Source organism: Jaculus jaculus, chromosome 8, assembly GCF_020740685.1.
Source record: "Jaculus jaculus isolate mJacJac1 chromosome 8, mJacJac1.mat.Y.cur, whole genome shotgun sequence".
Taxonomy (NCBI): domain Eukaryota; kingdom Metazoa; phylum Chordata; class Mammalia; order Rodentia; family Dipodidae; genus Jaculus; species Jaculus jaculus.
This window is the reverse complement of record NC_059109.1, coordinates 111,383,053-111,404,570: the sequence shown is the minus strand read 5'-3', so window position 1 is coordinate 111,404,570 and position 21,518 is coordinate 111,383,053. Positions and strand designations below refer to the sequence as shown.

Genomic DNA, 21,518 nt, shown 5'->3' with positions numbered 1-21,518 from the left:
CTGGGCCACTGAAGTTGCTGCCCCCGGAGCCTCGCTGTCCTGGGCCAGGTTCCCTTCTTCAGAGGCTCTCATGGGGATGGTGTCCAGTACAAGCCACAAGAACCAGCCTAGCAGCATGTAGCATGTCCGAGGAGCAGGCAGAGCGGCTCTCATAGTAGGGGCACGGTGTGCTCAGCAGGGAACTCAAGCCACTGTCACTGTGGCTCCAGGGTGGGCCCGGCTGGGGCTCGGGTGCCAGGGAAGTGGAACGTGAGCAGGAAGCCTGCACTCAAGAAGGCACGGGTGACTGCGAGGGGGGTGTCACAGGAAGCCATCCCTCCTTCCTCAGGCAGAGGAAGGAGAAATTTAAGGACCCTGCTCTGGGAAAGGGGACACTGAGGGCGGGAACAGGTGAGGCAAATGGCTTATCTGGCCTTGGCCAAGGAGTTGGGAATCTGACTTGTCCATGGTCAGAGCCAGGTGGTAGCCAGCACCATGCCCCACAAGTCTTTTGTCCCCAAACTATGATTCTGGAGGGTTGTGGTTCTGCCCTGTCAAGTCTTTGCACAGATGAAGAAACTGGGAAGACTGACCCCAGGGGCCATGGCTGGAGCATAGGGCACCAGATGTGTCCTCATGGAGTGTTGCTCAGTGACACATGGGGTCCTTCCATGCCATGCTGGTGCCACATCATGAGTGCAGTGCTGACATGGCAGCTGTGTGTGTCCTGGGTTCAGCTAATCACTGCCAACCTCCTTCGGGGAAGGGATGAAGTCAGGACACACCACAAGTGCACACTTGCTAAAATGCAGATGATAGCAGGCCCTGAGCTAGGTGCTGTGGGACAGGGTCACAAAGGACACCCTGATGATCAGGGACCGAGAAGAAACTGATGACTGGCGAGAGGGAGGACTGGTTAGGGGAGGAAAGTGGGTGGAAGGCCCCAGTCCTTCTCAGCGTTAGGACAGGTGACACCAGGCTAGAGCGGGGTCCCCCTCCCTTCCCGCATACCTATTCTCCCAGCTCACAGTATCTTCCTGGGAGGCAGACCTGAAGCAGCCCAGTGTGGAGCTGGGGAATGCACCCTGCTTGTGGACCTGCCCACTTGGCTGGCTCCCTCTCAGCCCATCTGTTCCTCCTCTCAGACAGACAGCACATTCGCTGCTCTAGTGACAGCTCACTTGTCAACTCAAGGTTGCAGTCCTTTGGGAATCTAGGAGGGAACTCAGAAGCCAAAACAGATCCTGGCACACACACGAGGTTGGCTGGTGGGAATCTTTTTGTGACCCTCCCACAAGGTTGTAGGTCCTGATCTGGGCACCACTCCCCAGGAAGCTGCTGCTACCCTGTGCCCAGTGCCTTGCCCAAGGAGCAAGGTCCCCGCACGCGGCTCCTGTCAGGCCTCCTGACAGCAGCCAAGTGGGAGCAGGACAGATGCCCTGGTTCAGAGCGGGAGGGCCGACTTGCTCAGGGCTGACAACTGAGACTCTGGTGGCAGCTGGATGAACTCTCCAACCTGGTCCCCAAACATACCATGCCCTGTAGGTGATCAAGGGCCACAGGCAGTCACATGACTTGTCCCTCTGCCTCTTACCCTGTTTCAGTCCCCCCCTTATAGCTCTGGGAGCTATGATTCCATCAAGACCGAGGTCAGTGGGTGTCCTGAGGACCTGACGGTGGGCCGGGCCCCCACTGCGGATGATGATGACGACGACCATGATGACCACGAGGACAATGACAAGATGAATGACTCGGAGGGCATGGACCCTGAGCGTCTCAAGGCCTTCAATGTGAGCACCAGGCAGGGTCAGGTGGGATAGGAATGGGTCCAAGGCAGGGCCAGCCCCTCCAATGGCCTGTGTCTCCCCTAGATGTTTGTGCGGCTCTTTGTGGATGAGAACCTGGACCGCATGGTGCCCATCTCCAAGCAGCCCAAGGAGAAGATCCAGGCCATCATCGAGTCCTGCAGCCGGCAGTTCCCCGAGTTCCAGGAGCGGGCCCGCAAGCGCATCCGCACATACCTCAAGTCCTGCCGCCGCATGAAGAAGAATGGCATGGAGATGGTGAGTGCCTCTCGCTGCCCGCCACCCTCTCCCGCAGTGCTACCTCTGCCCTCCAAACCATGCCCTAGCCAGACTCCTTCCCTCCCACCTCCCAGTAACCCTGTTTCACATATGAAGGAACTGAGGAGAGCCCCAACCTCAGCTCTGATATCCCCTGCCCCTGGCCAGGATTTCTGAACAAGCCCAGAGCCCTTCCAGCCCCAACACCAGCTTCATGCCCGTTCTGCCTGCAGACTAGACCCACGCCTCCCCACCTGACCTCAGCCATGGCAGAGAACATTCTAGCAGCTGCCTGCGAGAGCGAGACCAGGAAAGCAGCCAAAAGGATGCGCCTGGAGACCTACCAGTCCTCACAGGTACCTGCCCACAGCTGGCCACGCCCAAGGGGCGGAGGTGGTCGCCATCCCACAGGCAGTGGTGAACCGGGTACAAATGGAGCTGAGGGGGCAGCTATGGGGACAGGCAGGGGATCAGAAAGGTAGGTGGGAAGGTAAGAGGGGTCAGGTCATAAAGGTACTGCACACTTCCCAAAAGGAAGTCCGGGCTGGGCATAATGATATACCCCTGTAATCCCAGCACGCAAGAGGCTGAGGCAAGAGGATCACAGGTTTCAGGCCCATGCATAAAGGATCTTCAGGCTGGGCAGGACAGATATGTCCCACAGGTACATATGCCCAGCCAGCAGAGATCCCTGGGGCAGGGTGACCAGGGAGAGGGACCAGCCAGCGTGTCAGGGTGACACCCCATCATGGGGTGCAGAGCCCCGGCCCCTTAGCTGCGCCAGCACTGCCCTCTCACCTCTGCAGGACGAGCCCATAGCCCTGGACAAACAGCACTCCCGGGACGCCTCTGCCATCGCGCACTCCACCTACTCACTGCCAGCCTCCGCCTACTCCCAGGACCCCGTGTATGTCAACGGCGGCCTCAACTACAGCTACCGCGGCTACGGGGCCTTGAGCAGCAACCTGCAGCCCTCTGCTTCCCTCCAGACAGGAAATCACAGTAATGGTGAGCGGGGTCCTGAGCAGCCCCCTAGCGCTGGCCTTGCGCAGACCGGTCAGGAAGCCCCAGCTCCTCCTCGTCCCCACGGCCCCGCACTTCCACCCAGCGCTGCGCCCTCTTCTGTCTTGCTCCACTCCCTGTGCGTGCGTCCCCTCCCCTCGACATTGTGTGGGGACGGACAGCAGGGTTCAGTGAGGTCACACTGGGTTGGCTGCACAGCCAGGATCTGGCCACGTTTCAGTCTTAGTCAAAAGGCGGAGAAGCAATTACAAAGATCCAGTGTAGCCTCTGCACCCATGAAACCCGTATCTGAGTCATCTGGGGCAGTGGTTAAGCACCAGGTCGTCCTGTTCGTGCCCTAAGTGGAGGGGTTCAGCAAGTGCTTCCCAGGTAGTTCTGCTGTGGATGAGATGCCCTGGAGAGGGAAGCGGGGGGTGGGAAGGGCAGAGAGGAGAGAGACCTCCTTATGGAGACAGACAGACACTGCCTGGTGTGCGGGCAGCAGGGTGAGAGCAGTCACAGGGCCTTGGGTTTGACTGGGTCTGGGGGGCTCATAGGATTGAAGCACCGAAGGGTTGTCACCTGCGCTTAGCCTCTGTCATTCTGTTCTGTCTGCCCTTGTGATGAGAGCGTGTTCAGAGGCCACAGGGAGGGAAGAGTTGAGGTCACCAGGCTGCGGCTTAAGGAACAGGTGGGAGGCAGGGCCACTGGCAGGCTGGGGTGCTCTGGTGCTTGGTCTTGACTGCAGCGTGCCTGGGAATTTCTTAAGCCATCCTTGACTTCAGGAGACCTCTCACTGTACCTGGGCAACAAGGGAGAGAGAGAGACTCTAGCTGTGGCAGAAAGCACATGCCTTCTCCACACAACCCTTGCGGGCCTGGGCCCCAATACTCACTGTGCCCCAGAACTGGTCCCTGGAAGAGCCCTGCCTAGGCTTAGCTTCTCATCCCTTCTAATGCCTCTTAACCTAAAAGAGGCTGCCTGGCCCTAATCCCTGAAGCCAGGCCAGAGTGGCTTGCACAGCCAGGGTGGAGTGGGCGCCTGGGAGCCGCTGCTCTCTCTCTAGGAAGGGCTGTCCCACCCAGTGGGCCTCTTGCTAGAATGTGTGAGGTGGGTTCCAGGATAGAGGGGGTTAGAACCCCCTTTTGAAGGACATATGAGGACACTGGAACTCAGTAGGAGGAGGGATGACCTGGTGCCCAGTCCTGCCTAGGCAGAAATGATGGCCACAAATCTTCACGTGTACTTACTACCCAGCGTGGCCTGTCTTGGGATTTCAGCTGCAGAGGTTTTCCAACCTCTCCTCAGAGTGTGGGTCTGCACTCCAACCCTGTGCACACCTGCTGGAGCATCCAGCACCCATCAGGAGGCAGCTGGGTGCTGCCCTGTGTACCCTGGGGCCTTAAATGTCCCACATCTGAACATGCTGGTACCTCAGAGCTGGGAAGAATCCAGATCTGGCCATTTCCCTCCTTGTCCAGAGAAGCGATGCCTCACATGAAGGACACTGGGGCTGGGTTGAGTCAAGTAGCTGGAGGGAAACGATAAGCGGCTGCAACGCTGTAGAGCCGCCCTGCCTCCTGGCCCTGCCCAACAGCGGTCCTCACTCACTTGACAGCTCAGTCCTGCAGCCTTGCTAGTGGCTCAGAGCTCCTCATTTTGCTCACTACGTTGGCACTTAAATGCAAATCAGCTTAGTCAGGCTCTGCCTGTCTTGCTTGGGATGCTGGGCAGCTTGTGCCCACTCCAGCTCCTCAGTGATCAGCCGCTTGAGCTTGAGCTGTAACCAGAGGCTGCACAGAATGAGTAAAGATCAGATTGGCCATAGGAAACAGGGATCTTCTCCTTTCCAGTCTTCAGTACAGCCTAGGAGAGGAGGAAGGAGAACACTGAGTATAGCAGTGAAATGGTGAACTGGGCAAGACTTGGGGACAGAGAAAGAGGAAAACCCTGGGCTACCACGCATGATTGACTGGCAGGTGGCCTTGGTTATCCCAAGTATTGCTTATGTAGAGATGCCCCAGAGGACCAAACCTCCCCCTTCTTCCCACCTCTCTGGGCCCTGCCCCTGGTACATCCAGAAGCCAGTGGAGGCCATCAACACAGGACTGTGCTTGACTGTGTCCTCAATTTCAAGAACTTATTTTTTCAGTGCTAGGGATTGAACCCAAGGCCTTGCATATACTAGGCAACTGCTTTGCCACTAAGCCACATCACCAGCTACAAGGATACTCTTTAGCAAACCAGCTCCCAGACCTCCTCCTTGACATCCATATTCACCAGTAAGAGGGGAAGTAAGCCCTTGTGGCAAACTTTCCAATCACATATGCCAGCTTCCTTCCCCAATTTGAGGCGGCACCAGCGTACTTTTAACAGCAAGTCAAGTTTCTGTAACTTATCCCAAGATGTTACTATTGGTCTAGATGTTTCCAGTGACAAGGGTATGTCTATCTCTATGGCAGTATAAAACCTGCCAGGGTAGATGCAAGAATGAGTGAGCCTGGCCATCAAAACTCACAGGATGAAAAGGACATGGCTGATGACCCATAGGAGCCTCACATGCACCTGTAAGATAACATCCAGGAGATGGCTGAGGGCGTGGGGACAGGACCTCAAGGGAGAATGGGGAGCAGCAGGAAAGCTGAGGTAGCTGAGCTGGTGAAGGCCTTAGCACAGGTTCTGGATCCCACACTCCCCAGCTCTCTGGTTGTTTTCTCTTGGCATAAAGACCTTTCATAGGCCGGAGAGATGGCTTAGCAGTTAAGGCACTTGCCTGCAAAGCCTAAGGACCCAGGTTCAATTCCCCAAGACCCACGTAAGCCAGATGCACAAGGTGACACATGTGTCTGGAGTCTCAAATAAATAACATATTCAAAATACATACACTACAAAGGTCTTTCAGGCTCCAGGAACTTCCATGTCTACTGGGAGCCCATTTCAGAACCCCAGACTGCTGACCACCACAGCTAGGCTGAGAGCTTGTCTGCAGGGCCCACCTGTCAGGGTTTCCCGAGTCTCACTGAAGCTCCCACATCCCCGAGCCTGCTTGCTCTGTACACAAGAGATCTGAGACTTCGATAAGTTCAGGTATTCCCCATAAAATGACTAACAGAGCAGTATTCTAATCAACTTGCCTTATCCAAAACCAGCAGCTTTCTCCACAGAGCTTGTGAAAGGCTGGGAGAAGGCCTGTGGTCCCCTCTCCACTCTGCATCCCTAGTTTCAGGCTCTCTTTGCTGCCACCATCTGCCAGCAGAGGGCAGACGATTCCCCTAGAAATCTCTGGGCTCTGTTGTAAGCATTCTAGCCTCTCAGGCATCCCACATGCTCTCTTGCCGCAGTGGAAGGTACCAGCCTTCCTCCTCCTCCACCACAGAGGAGCTTCTCCCAGGAAGGGCCCAGGCGCCAGCAGCACCTCTGAGGGTGGGTGCTCACTGCATGTCAAAGCTCATGCCAGTGCCACTGTGGCTGGTCTTTTGTAGTTCTGTTGTAGATGGTGCCTGGCATGTAACACCCACCCCCTTTCTGCCCTTCTAGTGGGAGGCACAGCACATACATCCCTACTGCCCCCAGACACACCAAGAGATTTTTTTTTAAATATTTGAGAGTGAGCCTGTGAACAAGAGAAATGGGTACAGCAGCCTCTAGCCACGGCAAGTGAACAAACTCCAAACGCATGCATCTGTTTGTGCATTTGGCTTACACGGGTACAGGGGAATTGAACTAAGTTTTGCGGGCTCCTTAACTGCTAAACCATCTCTCTAGCCCCAACCAATGGATTTTTTTTTTTGTAGCGTCTCCCCAGTTTCTTCCTGGGACCATTAGTCATATTCTCAAGCTTGCCTGCCACACAGGAGACAGGGCACAAGCATCACCAGGATGGTTTCTTTGCCCTAAGGCCACCTGTTTACCTGGGTACCACAGCAGGGATACCTGGTGGGAGTCCTAAGAAAGTAATGGTGGGCATGGACAGAGGTGGGGAGCGAGGGTAGGACCCCTGCCTGACGCCACTCCCCTCCCCCAAGCTTACTCACCGTGCAGACCTTTCAGCCTCCTTTGCACCTGTCACATGTGGCGGCGGTGTGGTAACTGGTACTGCGAGATCCCTTGGGGTCATCTTAAGCCATGGCCTGTGCAACCCCATTCTAGATGTTAGGGCAGCAACCATCAAGACTCTATGCCCACCCCACAGAGGCACACCTCCCAGATGCCACCCCTTAACCCTCTTTTCTTCTCCACAGGGCCCACGGACCTCAGCATGAAAGGCGGGGCCTCTACTCCCACGCCTCCCACGCCCACGCCTTCCAGCAACAGCACCAGCAGGACCATGCCCACGGCCCAGCTCAGCCCCACGGAGATCAGTGCTGTGCGGCAGCTCATCGCTGGTTACCGAGAATCCGCAGCCTTCCTGCTGCGCTCTGCGGATGAACTGGAGAACCTCATTTTACAGCAGAACTGACCCCACTGGCTCCTGGAGTGCACTACGCCAGGGAAGGTGGCTGACCCAGCCCCGGACCCAGCCTCCTGCCTCACCAGTTGGTACATAGTTGTCTGAAAGAGGTGGGATCCAAAAGAGCTGTTTCTAGCCACACTCCGAGCATCTGAGACTTTGGGCACAAGGACACTTTTTCTGGGAATCTTACCACACGGGTGCTCTGACCTGCTTGGAAGAGGCCAACAGGGCAGCTCTGGAAGGATTGGGGCTCCCCTGACAAGGCAATGGGGCTGCAGCTCTATTTAGAATCACCTTCGTGGACCCTGATGTTAGAATACCACCCCCCCATAATTACCTTTCAAGTCTTAGGTGAGCAGAATTGCATATTTATTGAGAAAAGCAAAGTGGACCCTTTCTTCCTCTCCCCTAGTAATTTATTTTTCTGAAAATGGATTCTTTTGTGTTTGTACAGATTGCCAGTCTGTGTCTGTCTGATCAGAAGGATATCCCTGTACCTAACATTCCATATCACTACACTGACGTGGGCTGGGGACCAGCAGGGTCATGTGGGCTCCAGCTGGCTGTCTCCCAAGTGCCCAGCAAGCACATCCTGGGGAAGGCCACTACCACTGCACCGGGCTGTCTTGTTGCAGATCCCAGTGCTGCCACAGGGACACTGCCAGGCACTGCCAAACAAGAGGACCTCACCCACACCCATTGCAAAGCAAAACAAAAAGGCACTCACCCATTCTACAGAGCCCCAGTCACACGGTCACCTGTATTCTACCTCACACTCCAGCATGGGCTTTTCCAGGATGTGCCCCCAAAGCCCATTCTGAACAGCTGTCTCCCAGCTCCCATGCAATGTGTCTGCCGGGAGGTAAGTCTGACCCAGTGCCCAAGAGCCGGCGCCTAGAAGGGTCTGATGGCCCTCACAGCCAGCAGTTTGCCATTGCCTGGCCCTGGCAGCTGCTTGACAGGATGGAATGCTGGGAACTGGTGGCTGGCCAGCAGGACACTGGTCCTTATCTTGCTGCCAAGGACCCAGGTTTGAACAGTCAGTGGGCGCATAGGACCCCCGTCCCCAGATACCTAAAAGGGCCACCTCCCTGTCAGGCAGCTTTGACCCTTACCTCGTGGTTGGAGTAAAGGGATCATCAGTGGACATGGAGAAGCTACTTGGGCTCTCACAGAACTGCCCTTTTTGTAAAAGGTCCTGTCCTGTAAGAAACCCAGTCCCTGGAGTGTGAAAAGGGGCAGAAAAGGCTGTCCTGGTTTCCTTCCTCCCTTGATAGGCACTTCCTCTTGCTCTGTGCAATACCTACCAGTGCTGCTAAAACCAGGGATTCACCCAGACCTCAGCAGGCCCTGGAGCCTCTCCTCTGCTCAACACTCCGTAGCCATGACAGCAGCATTGTGCTGCCTGTCCCTGCCCAGAGCAGGCAGAAGCCCTGTTGCCTTTTCTCCCCCAGAGCAAAGAGGTCCCAGGGGAGCCAGGGTCGAGTGGACATAGGCCAGATTCAGAGAGCCACCCAAACCCAGAGCAAGTGACCCTTCCCAAAGCAGTTTTGTGGCAGTAACTGCTGTGGCAGTCTGGTAGACCACCCTTCAGCAGGGGTGGGCAGGCAGTGCCAGTGAGGGTGGCCACCTGGTCAGATCCAGGGCTGCAAGGCAGGGTGACACCCATAGACACTTCCACCCCGAGGTTAGGGCTAGTCTCTCCCTTAGTCTCCAGCGCCCACCCAGCCACACCACCTCTGCCTTCCACGTGCCCGCCCACCCGCTCCCCAGGCCTCTGGTCAGGGCCAGGACACCTGAGCCCCCTCATACAGCACAAGCTCCAATGCCCAAGGCCTCTCCCACAGCCGGCCGGCCATGTGCCCAGTTTCCTACCTGCTCAGTAGGACTCCTGGATGTTTGAATTTGTGTAAATATTTATTTTTGTGTGTGAATACTACAAAGTAATCAGTAGATCTTTTGCAAAATGTTACCCCAGGCAATTTGTGAAAATCTTAATGTTAAAACCTGGCAGAGACAATCGCGCCCTAGAAAATCCTGGTATCGGTTGCTTATGTCATCTCTGCCCCCAGAGGCAGCACCCAAAGCAGACACAACCATTTCTTGGCAGGCAGGAGAGAGAGACTAGGCAGGGCTCCTCCTCTGCCCCGTGGGGCACGTAGAAGGATCAGCGTCAGCCGTACCTGAAGCAGCGTTTTCCTGAGCGCAGGCCGTTATTACCAGACATTGGCAGCCTGCCTCTGGGCTGTGGTGTGAGCACAGGCTCCATGTGTTTTCCAGAAAAAGGAAGCGAATGCCAGTGCTGATGGTCCTAGGGGGCCTAAAGGACCATGGGTGCCTTCGTGCAGAGAAACTGTATGAGCCCCCCAGAGATGGCTGAATCAGGAGTCAGCTGTAATGTGTGGAAATGAGATTCCATTAGCTAGGTCAGTCAGGAACAGGTTCTGCTTGCTGGTGTTACAGAAGATGCAGCGTCAAGCCCTCCCCCTTGCTTGTTTGGAGAGTTTCACAGTTGGTTTTGATGGACTCCGCTGGCTACTGCCCCACCCTGGAAGAGGGCTTGCCTTCTCCTGGAGGAAGCTCCCCAGAACCACTTTGGTCTTAGGGAGGGTCTCAGGGCACAAAGTAATCACTGCAGATCCCAAGTTCAGGCAGCGCAAGAGGACACACCAATGTCAGCCTGCAGGGCAGATCCCACAACAAGGCACTTGGTCTTTCTGGTGGATGGTGACCTAGAAGACCAGTGATAGCATGTGTGACCCATCTGAAATCATTTTTGTCACCACTCAACGGTTTAATCCCAAGGATAGTGTTGGGGAGGGGATGGGCAGGGCTAGGGGGACAATAGAGAACTTGCAACAGGTGGAAGTCATCTGTCCTTCCCTATTCTCAAGGGCCACGTACAACTCCACAGGTGGTTATAAGATTAACTACCAATTCATTCTCAAAATGCTGCTTTGAACTCAGAGGGTTGATACTTTTAATTTGTAATTTTTTGTAAAACTTTTTACAAGATAGTAAAGTATTTCACCAGAATACCAGTTTCAATCCGTCCGTGGTCTGATTTTTATATAATTTAGTGGTGCTTTAGACACTTTGTTTTGTTGTTTCTGAGCTCAGTAGCTCGGTCCTTCCTTGCCTGTATCTACCTAAGACCAATGTGAACCTTTGTATTTTGCTCCTAATTTTGGACTCAGTGGAAGTGTGCTGTTTACATGTACAGACGCCCCACCCCTGTGTTCTGCAAGACGCGCTCTTACGGAGGAAGATGCACCTCACTAAGCTCATCTGTTTAGCAAAGCCACAAAACAAAACCTCTCACTTTGTACCTGTTTCCACCTAAAAACAAACAAAAACCTACACCACCCACAACTCCGACTTGCCGACACTCTGCCTGGTAGACGCCTGTGCCTCTACCACGTGTCCACTTAGGCATCAGGATAGCGCCTCCTTTGGCTGGTGGGTAGCACCCGGACGGAGGAGCAAAGGCACCCAGCCCCCAGCTTGGGGAGAGGCAGTTATTCTCCTGACAGCCTGGCAATGGGAAGGTCAAGAGAAATCATGGGCCTTCAGGAGTAAGCCAAGCAGGATTGAGGGACAACTTAAGAGGTCATTAATCCTCTGGCATAATTGAGCCATGTTTTGGAAAAGCATGGGTTGCATGTCAGAGGAGATTGTGACTTTCAGTGCTACAAGTAGTACAAGCACTTCAAGGTTCTTCTAGAAGTGGCCCGATCGGGAGCCACCACCTCTGGGGAGGAGCAGGGGCTCCAGACAGTAAGCATAAGGCACTTACCGCAAGCAATGGATGGCACCAACTTTTAAAGGTGACTTTATTAATCAATGGTTTCACCTCTAAATTATATTTTTACAGATATGCACCTATGCAACTTAATGTGGCTCTTCTAAGCAGGTGAGGACTTCCTCCTCAATGCTCTCTATAAAAAGTATTTGTGTTCTATATAGTGAGTTTTTCAGTAAATGTGGCTTAATATTTTAACTCCTAGACTGTGTCTTTCTACGTGATGCGACTAAATTCTGTTTTGTTTGTGGAATGACTAGCACAGGCCGACTCCCTTTTTCCCTCACTTAACAGAAGACCAATGAGCTGTTAATCGAGCTGTTCAATCTCCATGGTATTACTGCTAAATGCACTGATTTCATAAGTATGTGGAATCCTTTTCCTTTTGAATCTGTATATCATATATAAGACTGAATCTACTTAATAAACACTGAACAAACCCACTGCTGTGCGTCACTGTGTCCTCTCCACAGCAGCACTGCCCACTGGTTCTCACCCTTCCGAACCTAGTTTGGCTAGAAATACCTTTTCTTTTTTCCTAGCCATAGTCTGGATCATTCTCAATAGGTTTTCTTGAGCAAATAAATACACAGTTCTATTTTTAGCACCCAGCCTGTAGGAAAGAAGCCTTTCTGAGGTGCCTATCATGGTTGGTGGCCCTTCCACACAGGTAGACAAGTCTCAAAGTCTACTGCTGCTTAAAGAAACCGTGGCAGAGGCACACTGGATATCGTGCCTTGCTTAGATTCAACCATCAGCCGGGTAAGGGCTGAACTGCACCCTTGTGACTAGAAGCCTTGTACCATTGCCCCACCTGTTACCTCAGTGCCTGGCCAACACACATCCAATCCCCGCAGCACCACTAGGAGCCAGTTCGCAAAAGCAAACAAGTTGCCATCTTGCAAGTTCAGTAACTGATTCATATCTTCTATGCAAAATCTTAAAGCAAAATCTTGAAGCAAAAGACACACTTTTCCCCCAAATCTGTTTGTATACATGTTTTCCCCCTCCTACACATATCACTGAGGTTAAGATTTTAGAAGACATTACTGGTTTTTAGAAAACATTACTGGATTTTAGAAGACATGGCTGGTTATCATGGGTTTAAAAACAACTTTATAAAAGGCAAAGAATTGGCACCCCAGGGGCTTAGCCACTGTAAACGAGCTCTAGATGTGTGTGTTACCTTGTGCATCTGGCTTATGTGGGTTCTAGAGTCAAACTCAGTCCTTAGGGTTCACAAGCAAGTGCCTCAACTGCTAAGCTAAAAAGCATAAATTTTACTGTTCAAAATGTGTATGCAGCTTGGAAGATGGCTCAATGGTTAAAGCCACTTGCTTACAGAATGTCTGCAATACCTATATTAGCCATTATTAAAACACTTTAAAAAATATTTTTTTATATTTTGAGAGAAAGATGGAGATAGAGGGAATGGGTGTGCCAGGACCTCTAGTCACTACAAACTTCAGACGCATATGCCACCTTGTGCATGTGGCTTACGTGGGCACTGGGGAATTGAACCTGGGTCCTTGGGCTTCGTAGGCAAGTGCCTTAACCAGTAAGCCATCCAGCCCTAAAACTTTTTTTTTTTTTTTTGCTTTTGTTTTGCAAGGTAGGGTTTCACTCTAGCCTAGACTGACCTGGAATTCACTATGTAGTCTCAGGCAGGCCTTGAACTCACAGTGATTCTCCTGCCCCTGCCTCCTGAGTGCTGGATTAAAGGCATGTGCCACCACATCCAGCTTAAAACATTTATTTCTTTTTTTCCTTGAGGTAGGGTCTCACTCTAGCCCAGGCTGACCTGGAATTCACTATGTAGTCTTAGGATGACCTTGAACTCACAGTAATCCTTTTACCTCAGCCATCTGAGTGCTGGGATTAAAGGCATATGCCATCACGCCAGGCCAATTTATATTGGCATGACAATCCCTTTCTTAAGAAACCAAACCAAACCAAACCCACACACACATATAAATTCTGTGCAGTAGCCTAATGCCGACCTCAAAGACAAAGGGTCAGCAGTCTACGGCCCTTCAACTGTGTACTTGGGGCTGGGGCACACAGCCAGCCACTATGGTGCAGCCACGATGCTTCACCCTTCCCAGGTATGGGTGGACAGCAGGGCTGGGGCACATAGCAGTGGGCAGTAAACCCTCAGAAAGTCCCTATCCTATCCTGCTGAAACTACAAACCACAAAACTCCAGCACACATCAGCCAAGCACCTCCAGAGCACAGACCTGGCGCCCCAGCTCCACACGACACTTACCTCCTTGGCCACGCTGCCCCTCCTCCGAGCACTGGGTTCTCGAGGACAAAATAAAGCGCTGGCTTGTCCCAAAGCAGCTTCTGTAGGCAGGGCTCCAGACCACTGTTGTTAACAGTGGGATCCACAGGACATCACCAAAATGAAAATGCCACCTTAGAGCACTGACAAATGTCATCAACAATGACTTTACTCAATGAGAAAGAGGAGTTTACATGTTGTCCTTAAATCACTTAAAATTTGTTGGGGTCTGGGGTGGAGCTCGGTTGGTAAAACACTTGCCTAGCCATGTACAAGTCCCTGGGTTTGATGCCATCTAACATAAGCCACATGGTGGCACACACCTGTAATTCCAGCACTAGCCCCAGAACTTAAGGTTATCCTTGGATACGTAATGAGCTCGAGGCCAGCCTGGAATACATGAGACTCTGTCTCAAAGAATAAATAGGGCTGGGATATGCCACAGCAGTTAAAATTTGCTTGCAAAGCCTGCCAACCCAGATTCACTTCCCAAGTCACCTACACAAGCCAGGTGCAAAAAGGAGGTGCAAGTGTCTGCTGCCGTTTGACTGCAGAGGCAAAAGGCCCTGGCATAAACTTACAACACGTGCACACACGAACACATGCGCAAGTACGTATTTTGAAAAATAACATATACTAGGGAAACCTAGTAGTTACAGGAAATCTACAAAAGAAAACCTTGTAGAGGTAGAGGTCTGTTGGTTTTTTGTTGTTTTTTGAGGTAGAGTGAAAGCACTCTAGCCCAAGCTGACTTCACTATGTAGTCTCAGGATGACCTCAAACTCACAGCTATCCTCCTACCTCAACCTCTCAAGCAGTGGGATTAAAGGCGTGTGCCTCCATGCCCGGCTCTCTGTTTAAGATCTTTAGATTAAAAACATAGTTAATTTACAGAGGGGAGAGGAGAGTGAATGCACCACTTTATAGGTACTGAGGAATTGATCTTATGTTGTCAGGTTTTGCAGGCAAGCACCTTAACCACTGAACCACTTCTCCAGCCCTCCCTTCAGAGTTTTGTAGTTTTACCAGCTAGGCCTTTTCCACGAGGAGCTCCAATTGCCTGTGCACCCTGTGAAACACTATGCAAGGCTTTGTGCACTGTCAGGGACCTTCCCTAGAGAAGCGAAGACCCACCCAATAAGGCACCAAGAGCCAATCTATAGAGTGCTACATTGTGGGGGAAACATTCAGCATTCAAATTGATGTTCACAGACAGGAAACATGAAGACTCTAGGTTTCAAGTAGCCATCTCCAAAGTGACAATCCCACCCTCTCTATGGCTCTTGACACTTATTCACGAGGGCAACCCAATCTGGGTACTCACCTTGGATCAACCCAGTGCAACAGTCCATCAAGGCCCTTGACACAAGCCACTGTCCAGCATGTACACATGCCCCATACCTCTCAAGTAGGGTCCTGTTTCCTCAGGAGTAAGTTGGAAACGAGCGCTTTTAACCATTGAGCCATCTCTCCAGTCCCAAGAGCAGGCTGGGTATCAAATTAATGACAGCATGCCAGGTTGGTTAAGATAGTGTCTTCTCATATTCCAAAACAGCTGCTTTCTTTGTTCTTCCTATTCAGAGTAGAGTACGCTTACCACCTCAACACTTGGTCTTTAACCTTAGTACCACCATAGTCAGTCCACCACAAACGCCTGCAGCCCGAGTTCACAACTAGGGCAAGCTGATGGAGCTATTAGGCTTGATCTGGCAAGCACCAACCTCCCGTGGAAATGGAACTACCATCAGTGTCCAGACGAGTCATGTGCCCAAGTCCACAGAGCTGCCATGTGGCAGAGCCTGTCCCCAAACACTGCTTCATTTGGCCTCTTGGACGAGCGACAGCTGATAAGGTGTAGTCCCCAGCTAGGTAGGGTTCTAAAGTTCCTGCAAACATAGGGGCAAACAGGTACGGTAACACTGAGTCACAAGGAGAAATCACCACCATTCACACTTGCCAGGAATCTTCAAATAGCACTGCAAAATGGCCACTGAACTTCTACAGGAGGGTTCCACTGCCCAAGAGAGCTTCTCACAACTCACCACAGAAGTTAATGGAGCTATACTTGAATTCACATCCTTCATTTTTTTCCCACTTCTAGATTATTCACGCCCTAATACGATCCTCCAAAGAAATTTGAGCACTTTTGAGAAGTGATCTTTGCAGCAAGCACCTGGCACCCAGCCAGGACCTGCTTCAGCAGTAGTGGACCAGCCCTTGCCCCATGCATGGCAAGGCCAGAGTTGGCCATCTGAACAAGCAACGAAACCCTAACTCAAGGGGGTGGGAGGCAGGCAGCGAGCTGGAAGGAGGTAGGCTCACCTTTCCAGCTGCCGCCCGCAGGGGAAAGCACCACGCTCTCTGGCACAGTGGCCAAGTTCGCCAAGTCACTGATGATGGATCCAGTGAAGCCGCCAGTTCAAAGGTGCCCCACAGGTGACAGGAGCCGGCGTCGGCTTCTCCAACTCTGCATGGAACCCCACCTTTCCAGTACGCATGAACAGCCACAGAAGATGATGGGGAGACCACAAGTGCAGGTTGTACAGGTTTATTTTTCCAATACCAAAGAGACATACAAGAGCAGTGCTTTTCTCCGGGCAGCGCACAGACCAGACCGGCGTCGAGTTGCGTGTCTGAGGCGCCAGAAGCCCCAGGAGGAAGAGGACTGGACATGCTTGGGACCCTGCTCGTGGCCTTTGGTAAACTGACTCTTGAGCTGTGAATTTGGACTCGGCCAATACTGAATTCAAATCACATCATTGCCAACTTCTCACCCATGCTTCAGATGAGCCCCACCCCCACAAAAGCTACCTCAGAATAAATTGGGAGGGGAGAAACTTTCAGATGAGACTTGCCCAAGGCATACAGATCTTATACTTCACACAGAAGCCCTCGCACAGGGACACAGATCTAATTTAAACAAGGACTCTCCACTCTGCATTAAGCACAGATACAAAATGGGATGAGGTCAAATACAGGAGTGCCTAATGCTGGGAATGGTGGGAGAGGCAGGTAGCAGGCAGGCATGGCTTGTTTCTTCCTAACCCTACTGTCAAAAGTAAGTCAAAAGGAGTCCAGTGGTCCCCAGTATTGCTTTGACAGGTGATAACCCTGGAGCCAGATCCAGTAGGCCTGCCTGGGGGCTGCCCAAGGAACTCACCCATGAATCGAGAAGCACTTAACACTGTTGGTGGTTTGTCACATATGGCAGCCAACAGCCATTAAAAACTGCAAGAGGGAATAGAAACAAGGAGCAAAAGTGTTCGCTCAGTGGTGTGTGAGCAGGTTGTCCGCGGTGCTGGAGGCCGTGGTAGATCCCCTGGTGACAGGTGACAAGGCACAGGCCAACTATAGATCACGAGTCAGTCACTTCCCTCTTGCATCAGGTAGCACAGCACTCAGTGGCTCTGACAATCGGTGTACAGAAGTAAACTACACCGCTTTAATGCAATGATGCCCAAGACGTAAAATAAGGAAGAGACATTCATGTTCTCTGTACAATACATCCATTTACAGAATTGGCCAGTACTGTGTACAACATATAAATACAGGATAAAACATTAGAGGTGCATAGAGCATACTTACAGAAGCCAAAAAGTTCACTTTATACATCCAAGAATAAAGAGTTAAAAATATAAAAATAAGAAACACACTGCTTGGAAATGTAAAATGACTTTCACGTACACAAGTGCATGGAGACCTACTCCCATAGATCTGATGTGATGGGGTGGGCGGTGACAAGCAGAGGAATCACCTGCATACGTCTGTACAGTTGACTCACAAGGTCTACAGACAGCATTTCCATAGGAGATGGCCCTAGTTTCAGACCCTGCTGTCCACGCAGGGCAATTCAAGCTTCTGAAGAATCTGTGGATCTGTGGTAGGCGAGAGACGACACAGTTCCACACTGGGCGCAGCACCAGAAGCAAAGGTCAGGTCGGCTCCGGTAAGTGTGATTGATGCTGAGGTCAGCAATGTTTGATCCCCATGACGGGAGCTACTTTAACCTGTGTGGCTCCCCCAACCATCAACTCCCCAAAGTAGCAGAAGAAAGGATGGCAGCAAGGGCAGTGGAAGACTGACGTTCGTGCCGAGTTCAGGCAGCGTGTTCCAGGGCGGAGACCCAACCTTCTGCTTCAGTTTCAAGTCCATCTGGATGTCAGACAGCTCCCTGCCACATCAAGCTCTGTCTGCCAAGGGGGTTCGGTCTGGCTAGTCTTGGGCAACCCCACAGGATGCCCCCCAGAAAGCCCCTCTAGCAAGACCAAGAAGATTGACAAGTGACAGAGGGTTTTAGCACTATAAACTTTAGGGGGAGGCAAGATTATCTTACCTAGAGAGGCAAAGTCCATTATATCAATGATATTCTGTATACAGATTTAAGATCAATCATTATCAAAATACACACACTAAATATACATTTTTTTCAATGGCCATAATTTATTATCTCACCACAAGGCACAATACACAGAGCTTTGAGGGTCCGATACAGTCATCATGACAGAATGCTCCACAGCCTTGGCACATGATCATGGCTTTCAGGCTGCACGCGCACTGCAGAGAGATGCTTTCCACTGTGCTGCTGTCGGTGAACATCTGCAGGGAGAGGGATGCACTGTGGCTCGCACCGAAGTTTGCTTTGTGGCTCAGCTGCACCACGCTGCCAGCAAGGCCTTTGGGGAAGGTGGGAGAGCTGGAGGAGTAATTAAAGCTGGTGGAACTCAGCTGGAGTTTAGAAAACTTCCCATAAAAAGCCTGCTTGATGTTTAGTTGGGAGGGGATGGAAGAAGGCTCAAGGGGCTGACTGAGCCCTTTCCCTGGCTCTCGGGGTAATTTCCATAAAGGCAGGTCCACGACAAAGGGCATCCCTTGTAGGTGACCCACCACTTCCAGAGGACTGCGCCCACCGGTTTTTCTGTTCTCTGCATCTGCCTTAAGGGGACCCCTTGAGAAGGTCTTCTCAGTCTTTACACTGCCAGCAGAGGCAGGTGGTGGCTTTGGAGCCCAGTCTTCCCTTGCAGTCTGTGCTCCATCAGACACACAGTTTTTACTTGGCCCTAATTTCCTACTAGGAAAGACTGGAGGGACCTCGGCCGGCAGGGGTGTTGGGTCAGCAGGTCTGGGGCAATGAAGGGTGGCAGCCATGTTCCTAGGGCCAAAGAGCTTCTTCTCTGGGCCTTGAGCACTGCTGTGGTCACCCAGGGCCTCCGCTGTCTGCTCAGGACCAGAGAGCACATCTGGGGAAGAGCGAGATGACAATCTCAAGGCTGTGGGGTCCTGAGGTCGCTGGCCTGGAGCAGCACCTGGGTCACTGCTCTGGGACAGAACCCGGGCTTCCTTCTTCTCTGCACAAGGAAAGGAAGAGAAATGCTCTTTGGAGTCCACTTTGTCCAGATTTCCAGAGGAGGGCATCAGAGCTGTCATTGGATGCAAGGAGTCTAAACTTGGGTCCTTCTTGGAAGTCTTGGGTGTTCCAGGAGTTGGAGTGGCCTCTGCCCTACCAAGACCAGTGCTTGGCGCACAGCCCTGGCCCAGTAGAGGCGGCTCCTTCAGTGCTTCTACAGAACCGGGGCTGCTTCTGTCACCCGGGTGACGGGTCTCCCCAGGACCATGCCGCGTTCCCTCATCCATGGGGGCCCGGCCTTGCTCTCTCAGGAGCGGCAGTCGTGGAGGTTCTGCTGGGCTGCCCCTGCGGCTTGGAGGAAGGACCTTGTCAAGGGTCAAGTTACCCTGCGGCAACTGCATCGCCAGTGGGTTGGTGGCCTCCACTGAAGACCCAGGCCCAGGCAGGCCCACTGGTCTCAGCTGGTGCTCAGTACTAGACAACAAGGAGTCTGGGGCTTTGGGGGGGATTGCACACACTCTAGAGACCCAGCTCTGAGCAGCAGTCATGCCCTCTGTCCTTGTAACCAGATTCAAGTCACCGCTCAATGTGGATGCCGAGGTGGAGCGGCTGCGGCCAGGCTTTTTATCCTCGTCCACCAAAGATCCCTTTGCTGCCGTGGTTTCAACAGTGTCAGCCTCACTGCTGTCCTCAGTAAGGTTGCCTTCGAAGTCAGATGCTGTGTCTGTGGACTCACTGTGAGGACTCGGTGTTTCAGAGCTGCCATTAACTCTCACCTCTTCCATGTCTGCCCGTTCGCTGTTGCTGCCAGGGATGGGCATGCCTCCTCTAGGTGGTGCTGCCCAGAGTGAAGCACAGCTTTCAGGGGGAGCCCTACCTTCCTTGGCTACTGACACCTCAGATGTGACATCACTGAGGGGAGCAGCTCTCTCCCACTCTACTCCAACCTGGGGCTGCACAGATGGTGCATTTTGCCTGGATTCTGGCTCAGACTGCTTCACTACCTCGTAAGTTGACAGTGTGTGCCCCCAGGGAGCAGTGTTGTTCAGTGTTAGAGCCTCGAGCTTCAAAGCTTCTTGCCTACTGTCACTTCCCCTAGTGAGTGGACCCGAGTCACCAAGTCCAACTTCATTGTCAGCAGACCTGTCCTGCTGGCAGCCAGCCAGTGACAACTCAGGGACAGAAGCAGCAATCACATTTACAGGATCTTTCGTAGTGGGACTGTTATCAAAAGCCTGATCAGTTCCTTCTTCGAATGTACTACTGCCCACTCTAGACAGTACAGGCCCACTCTCTGGGGGAGAGCTACCTCCTTGCTCCCCATCACCCCTTTTGCAGGAAGCGGAACCAGACTCACACTCAGTTCTGCTGCCTAGATGCAACTCAGGCAGCTCCACTAACCTCCCAATCACTGGGGTTTGAGAAGACAGTGGGGGTAAAGCTTGGAATGGCTGGTCCCCAGTGGGAGCAACGGGGGGCTGGGAGGCATCTTCTAGCTCACTCGTGAATACACCGGGGACCCTCTGCAGTGGACAGCTCTCCTCCTTTCTGACAGAACCCGGATCCTCTCTCCTGGCTGTGGACATGGCAGGTCCAGTCTGAGTGCACTCCCCGTTCAGAGGACAAGGCGGCAGTAGTTGTGTTCGCTGTAGATCTGACGCACTCTCTCCAGGGGTGCTTGGGACTCCCCTGGGTTCAGAGTGGCCACGGGCCTCACCACCATCACCACTGCCTCTACCACCTCCCTCATCGGTGGCCCCGCCGCCACCTCCACCCGGGCCACCCCCCCCTCCGATGGCAGTGGTGGCTGCCTCTCTATGGCAGTGGTGGCCTCTTGCCCCTCGGGCCTGCAGAGCACGGGCTTTAATGTCTGCGAGGGTCCTGGTACCAGTCCAGCCCCGGCAGGAGGACTCCGTGATGGGGACAATCCGGGGACATATCTGGTAAGTGGGCTGACCTTTAACCACCCAGGGTGGTTTGATACGTGAAAGTTGAATCTGCAAGAAAAGCACAAGAAGGCAGTTTTAACTGAGTGATCTGATCTAAACAATACAAACTTCAAAGCAGATCTGGAACATGAGTATCCTAAGTCATGACGTAGAGAAATTTAAAGAATAAAATAATCATAATCAGATTAAAATGGCTGCCCATGACACGGCTTCATTGTGAGCAAATTCTAAAGGACTGTTTATGCTGCATTTCAAATTTAATTCCTTCCTTCCTACACTTCAAAGTCCCTCTTTTCTTTTTCTCCCTTTCTTTTTGATGTAGGGTCTTGCTCTAGCCCAGGCTGACCTAGAATTCACTATATAGTCTCAGGCTAGCCTCAAACTCATAGTGATCCTCCTACCTCAGCCTCCCGTGTGTTGGGATTAAAGGTGCGCACCACCACACCTGGCCCTTTCTCCTTTTGATACAAGGTCTCACACTGTAGCTGAGGCTGGCCTCAGGTTTGTGGCAATCCTCCTGCCTCAGCTTCCCAAGTGCTGTGATTTTCAAGCTTAAGTCACCACACCCAGCTTTCAAATTTAACTTCTGATGGGAATGAGCCATAAAGCAAAGAACCTACCACCACCTAATAGAAGATTTA

General features: G+C 52.4%; 2 protein-coding genes across 9 annotated transcripts in view; one reads left to right on the top strand and one right to left on the bottom strand.

Moving 5' to 3' along the window:
* Positions 1 to 11,742, top strand: part of Nol4l (nucleolar protein 4 like) — a 143,865-nt gene extending 132,123 nt beyond the window's left edge. For 5 of the 6 annotated variants that reach the window (XM_004668080.2, XM_045156022.1, XM_045156024.1 and 2 more), the window contains 5 exons: positions 1,584 to 1,769; positions 1,851 to 2,042; positions 2,276 to 2,398; positions 2,849 to 3,050; positions 7,286 to 11,742. In XM_004668080.2, coding sequence (XP_004668137.1) covers positions 1,584 to 1,769; positions 1,851 to 2,042; positions 2,276 to 2,398; positions 2,849 to 3,050; positions 7,286 to 7,503 — 921 coding nt within the window. In that variant the 3' untranslated portion in view covers positions 7,504 to 11,742. The remainder of the gene's footprint in view (positions 1 to 1,583; positions 1,770 to 1,850; positions 2,043 to 2,275; positions 2,399 to 2,848; positions 3,051 to 7,285) is intronic. The other variant, XR_006638502.1, reaches the window with a different exon arrangement.
* Positions 11,743 to 16,116: 4,374 nt separating this feature from the next.
* Asxl1 (ASXL transcriptional regulator 1) overlaps positions 16,117 to 21,518 on the bottom strand; it is a 66,348-nt gene continuing 60,946 nt past the window's right edge. For all 3 annotated transcript variants that reach the window (XM_045155967.1, XM_045155969.1, XM_045155968.1), the window contains one exon: positions 16,117 to 20,925. In XM_045155967.1, coding sequence (XP_045011902.1) covers positions 18,028 to 20,925 — 2,898 coding nt within the window. In that variant the 3' untranslated portion in view covers positions 16,117 to 18,027. The remainder of the gene's footprint in view (positions 20,926 to 21,518) is intronic.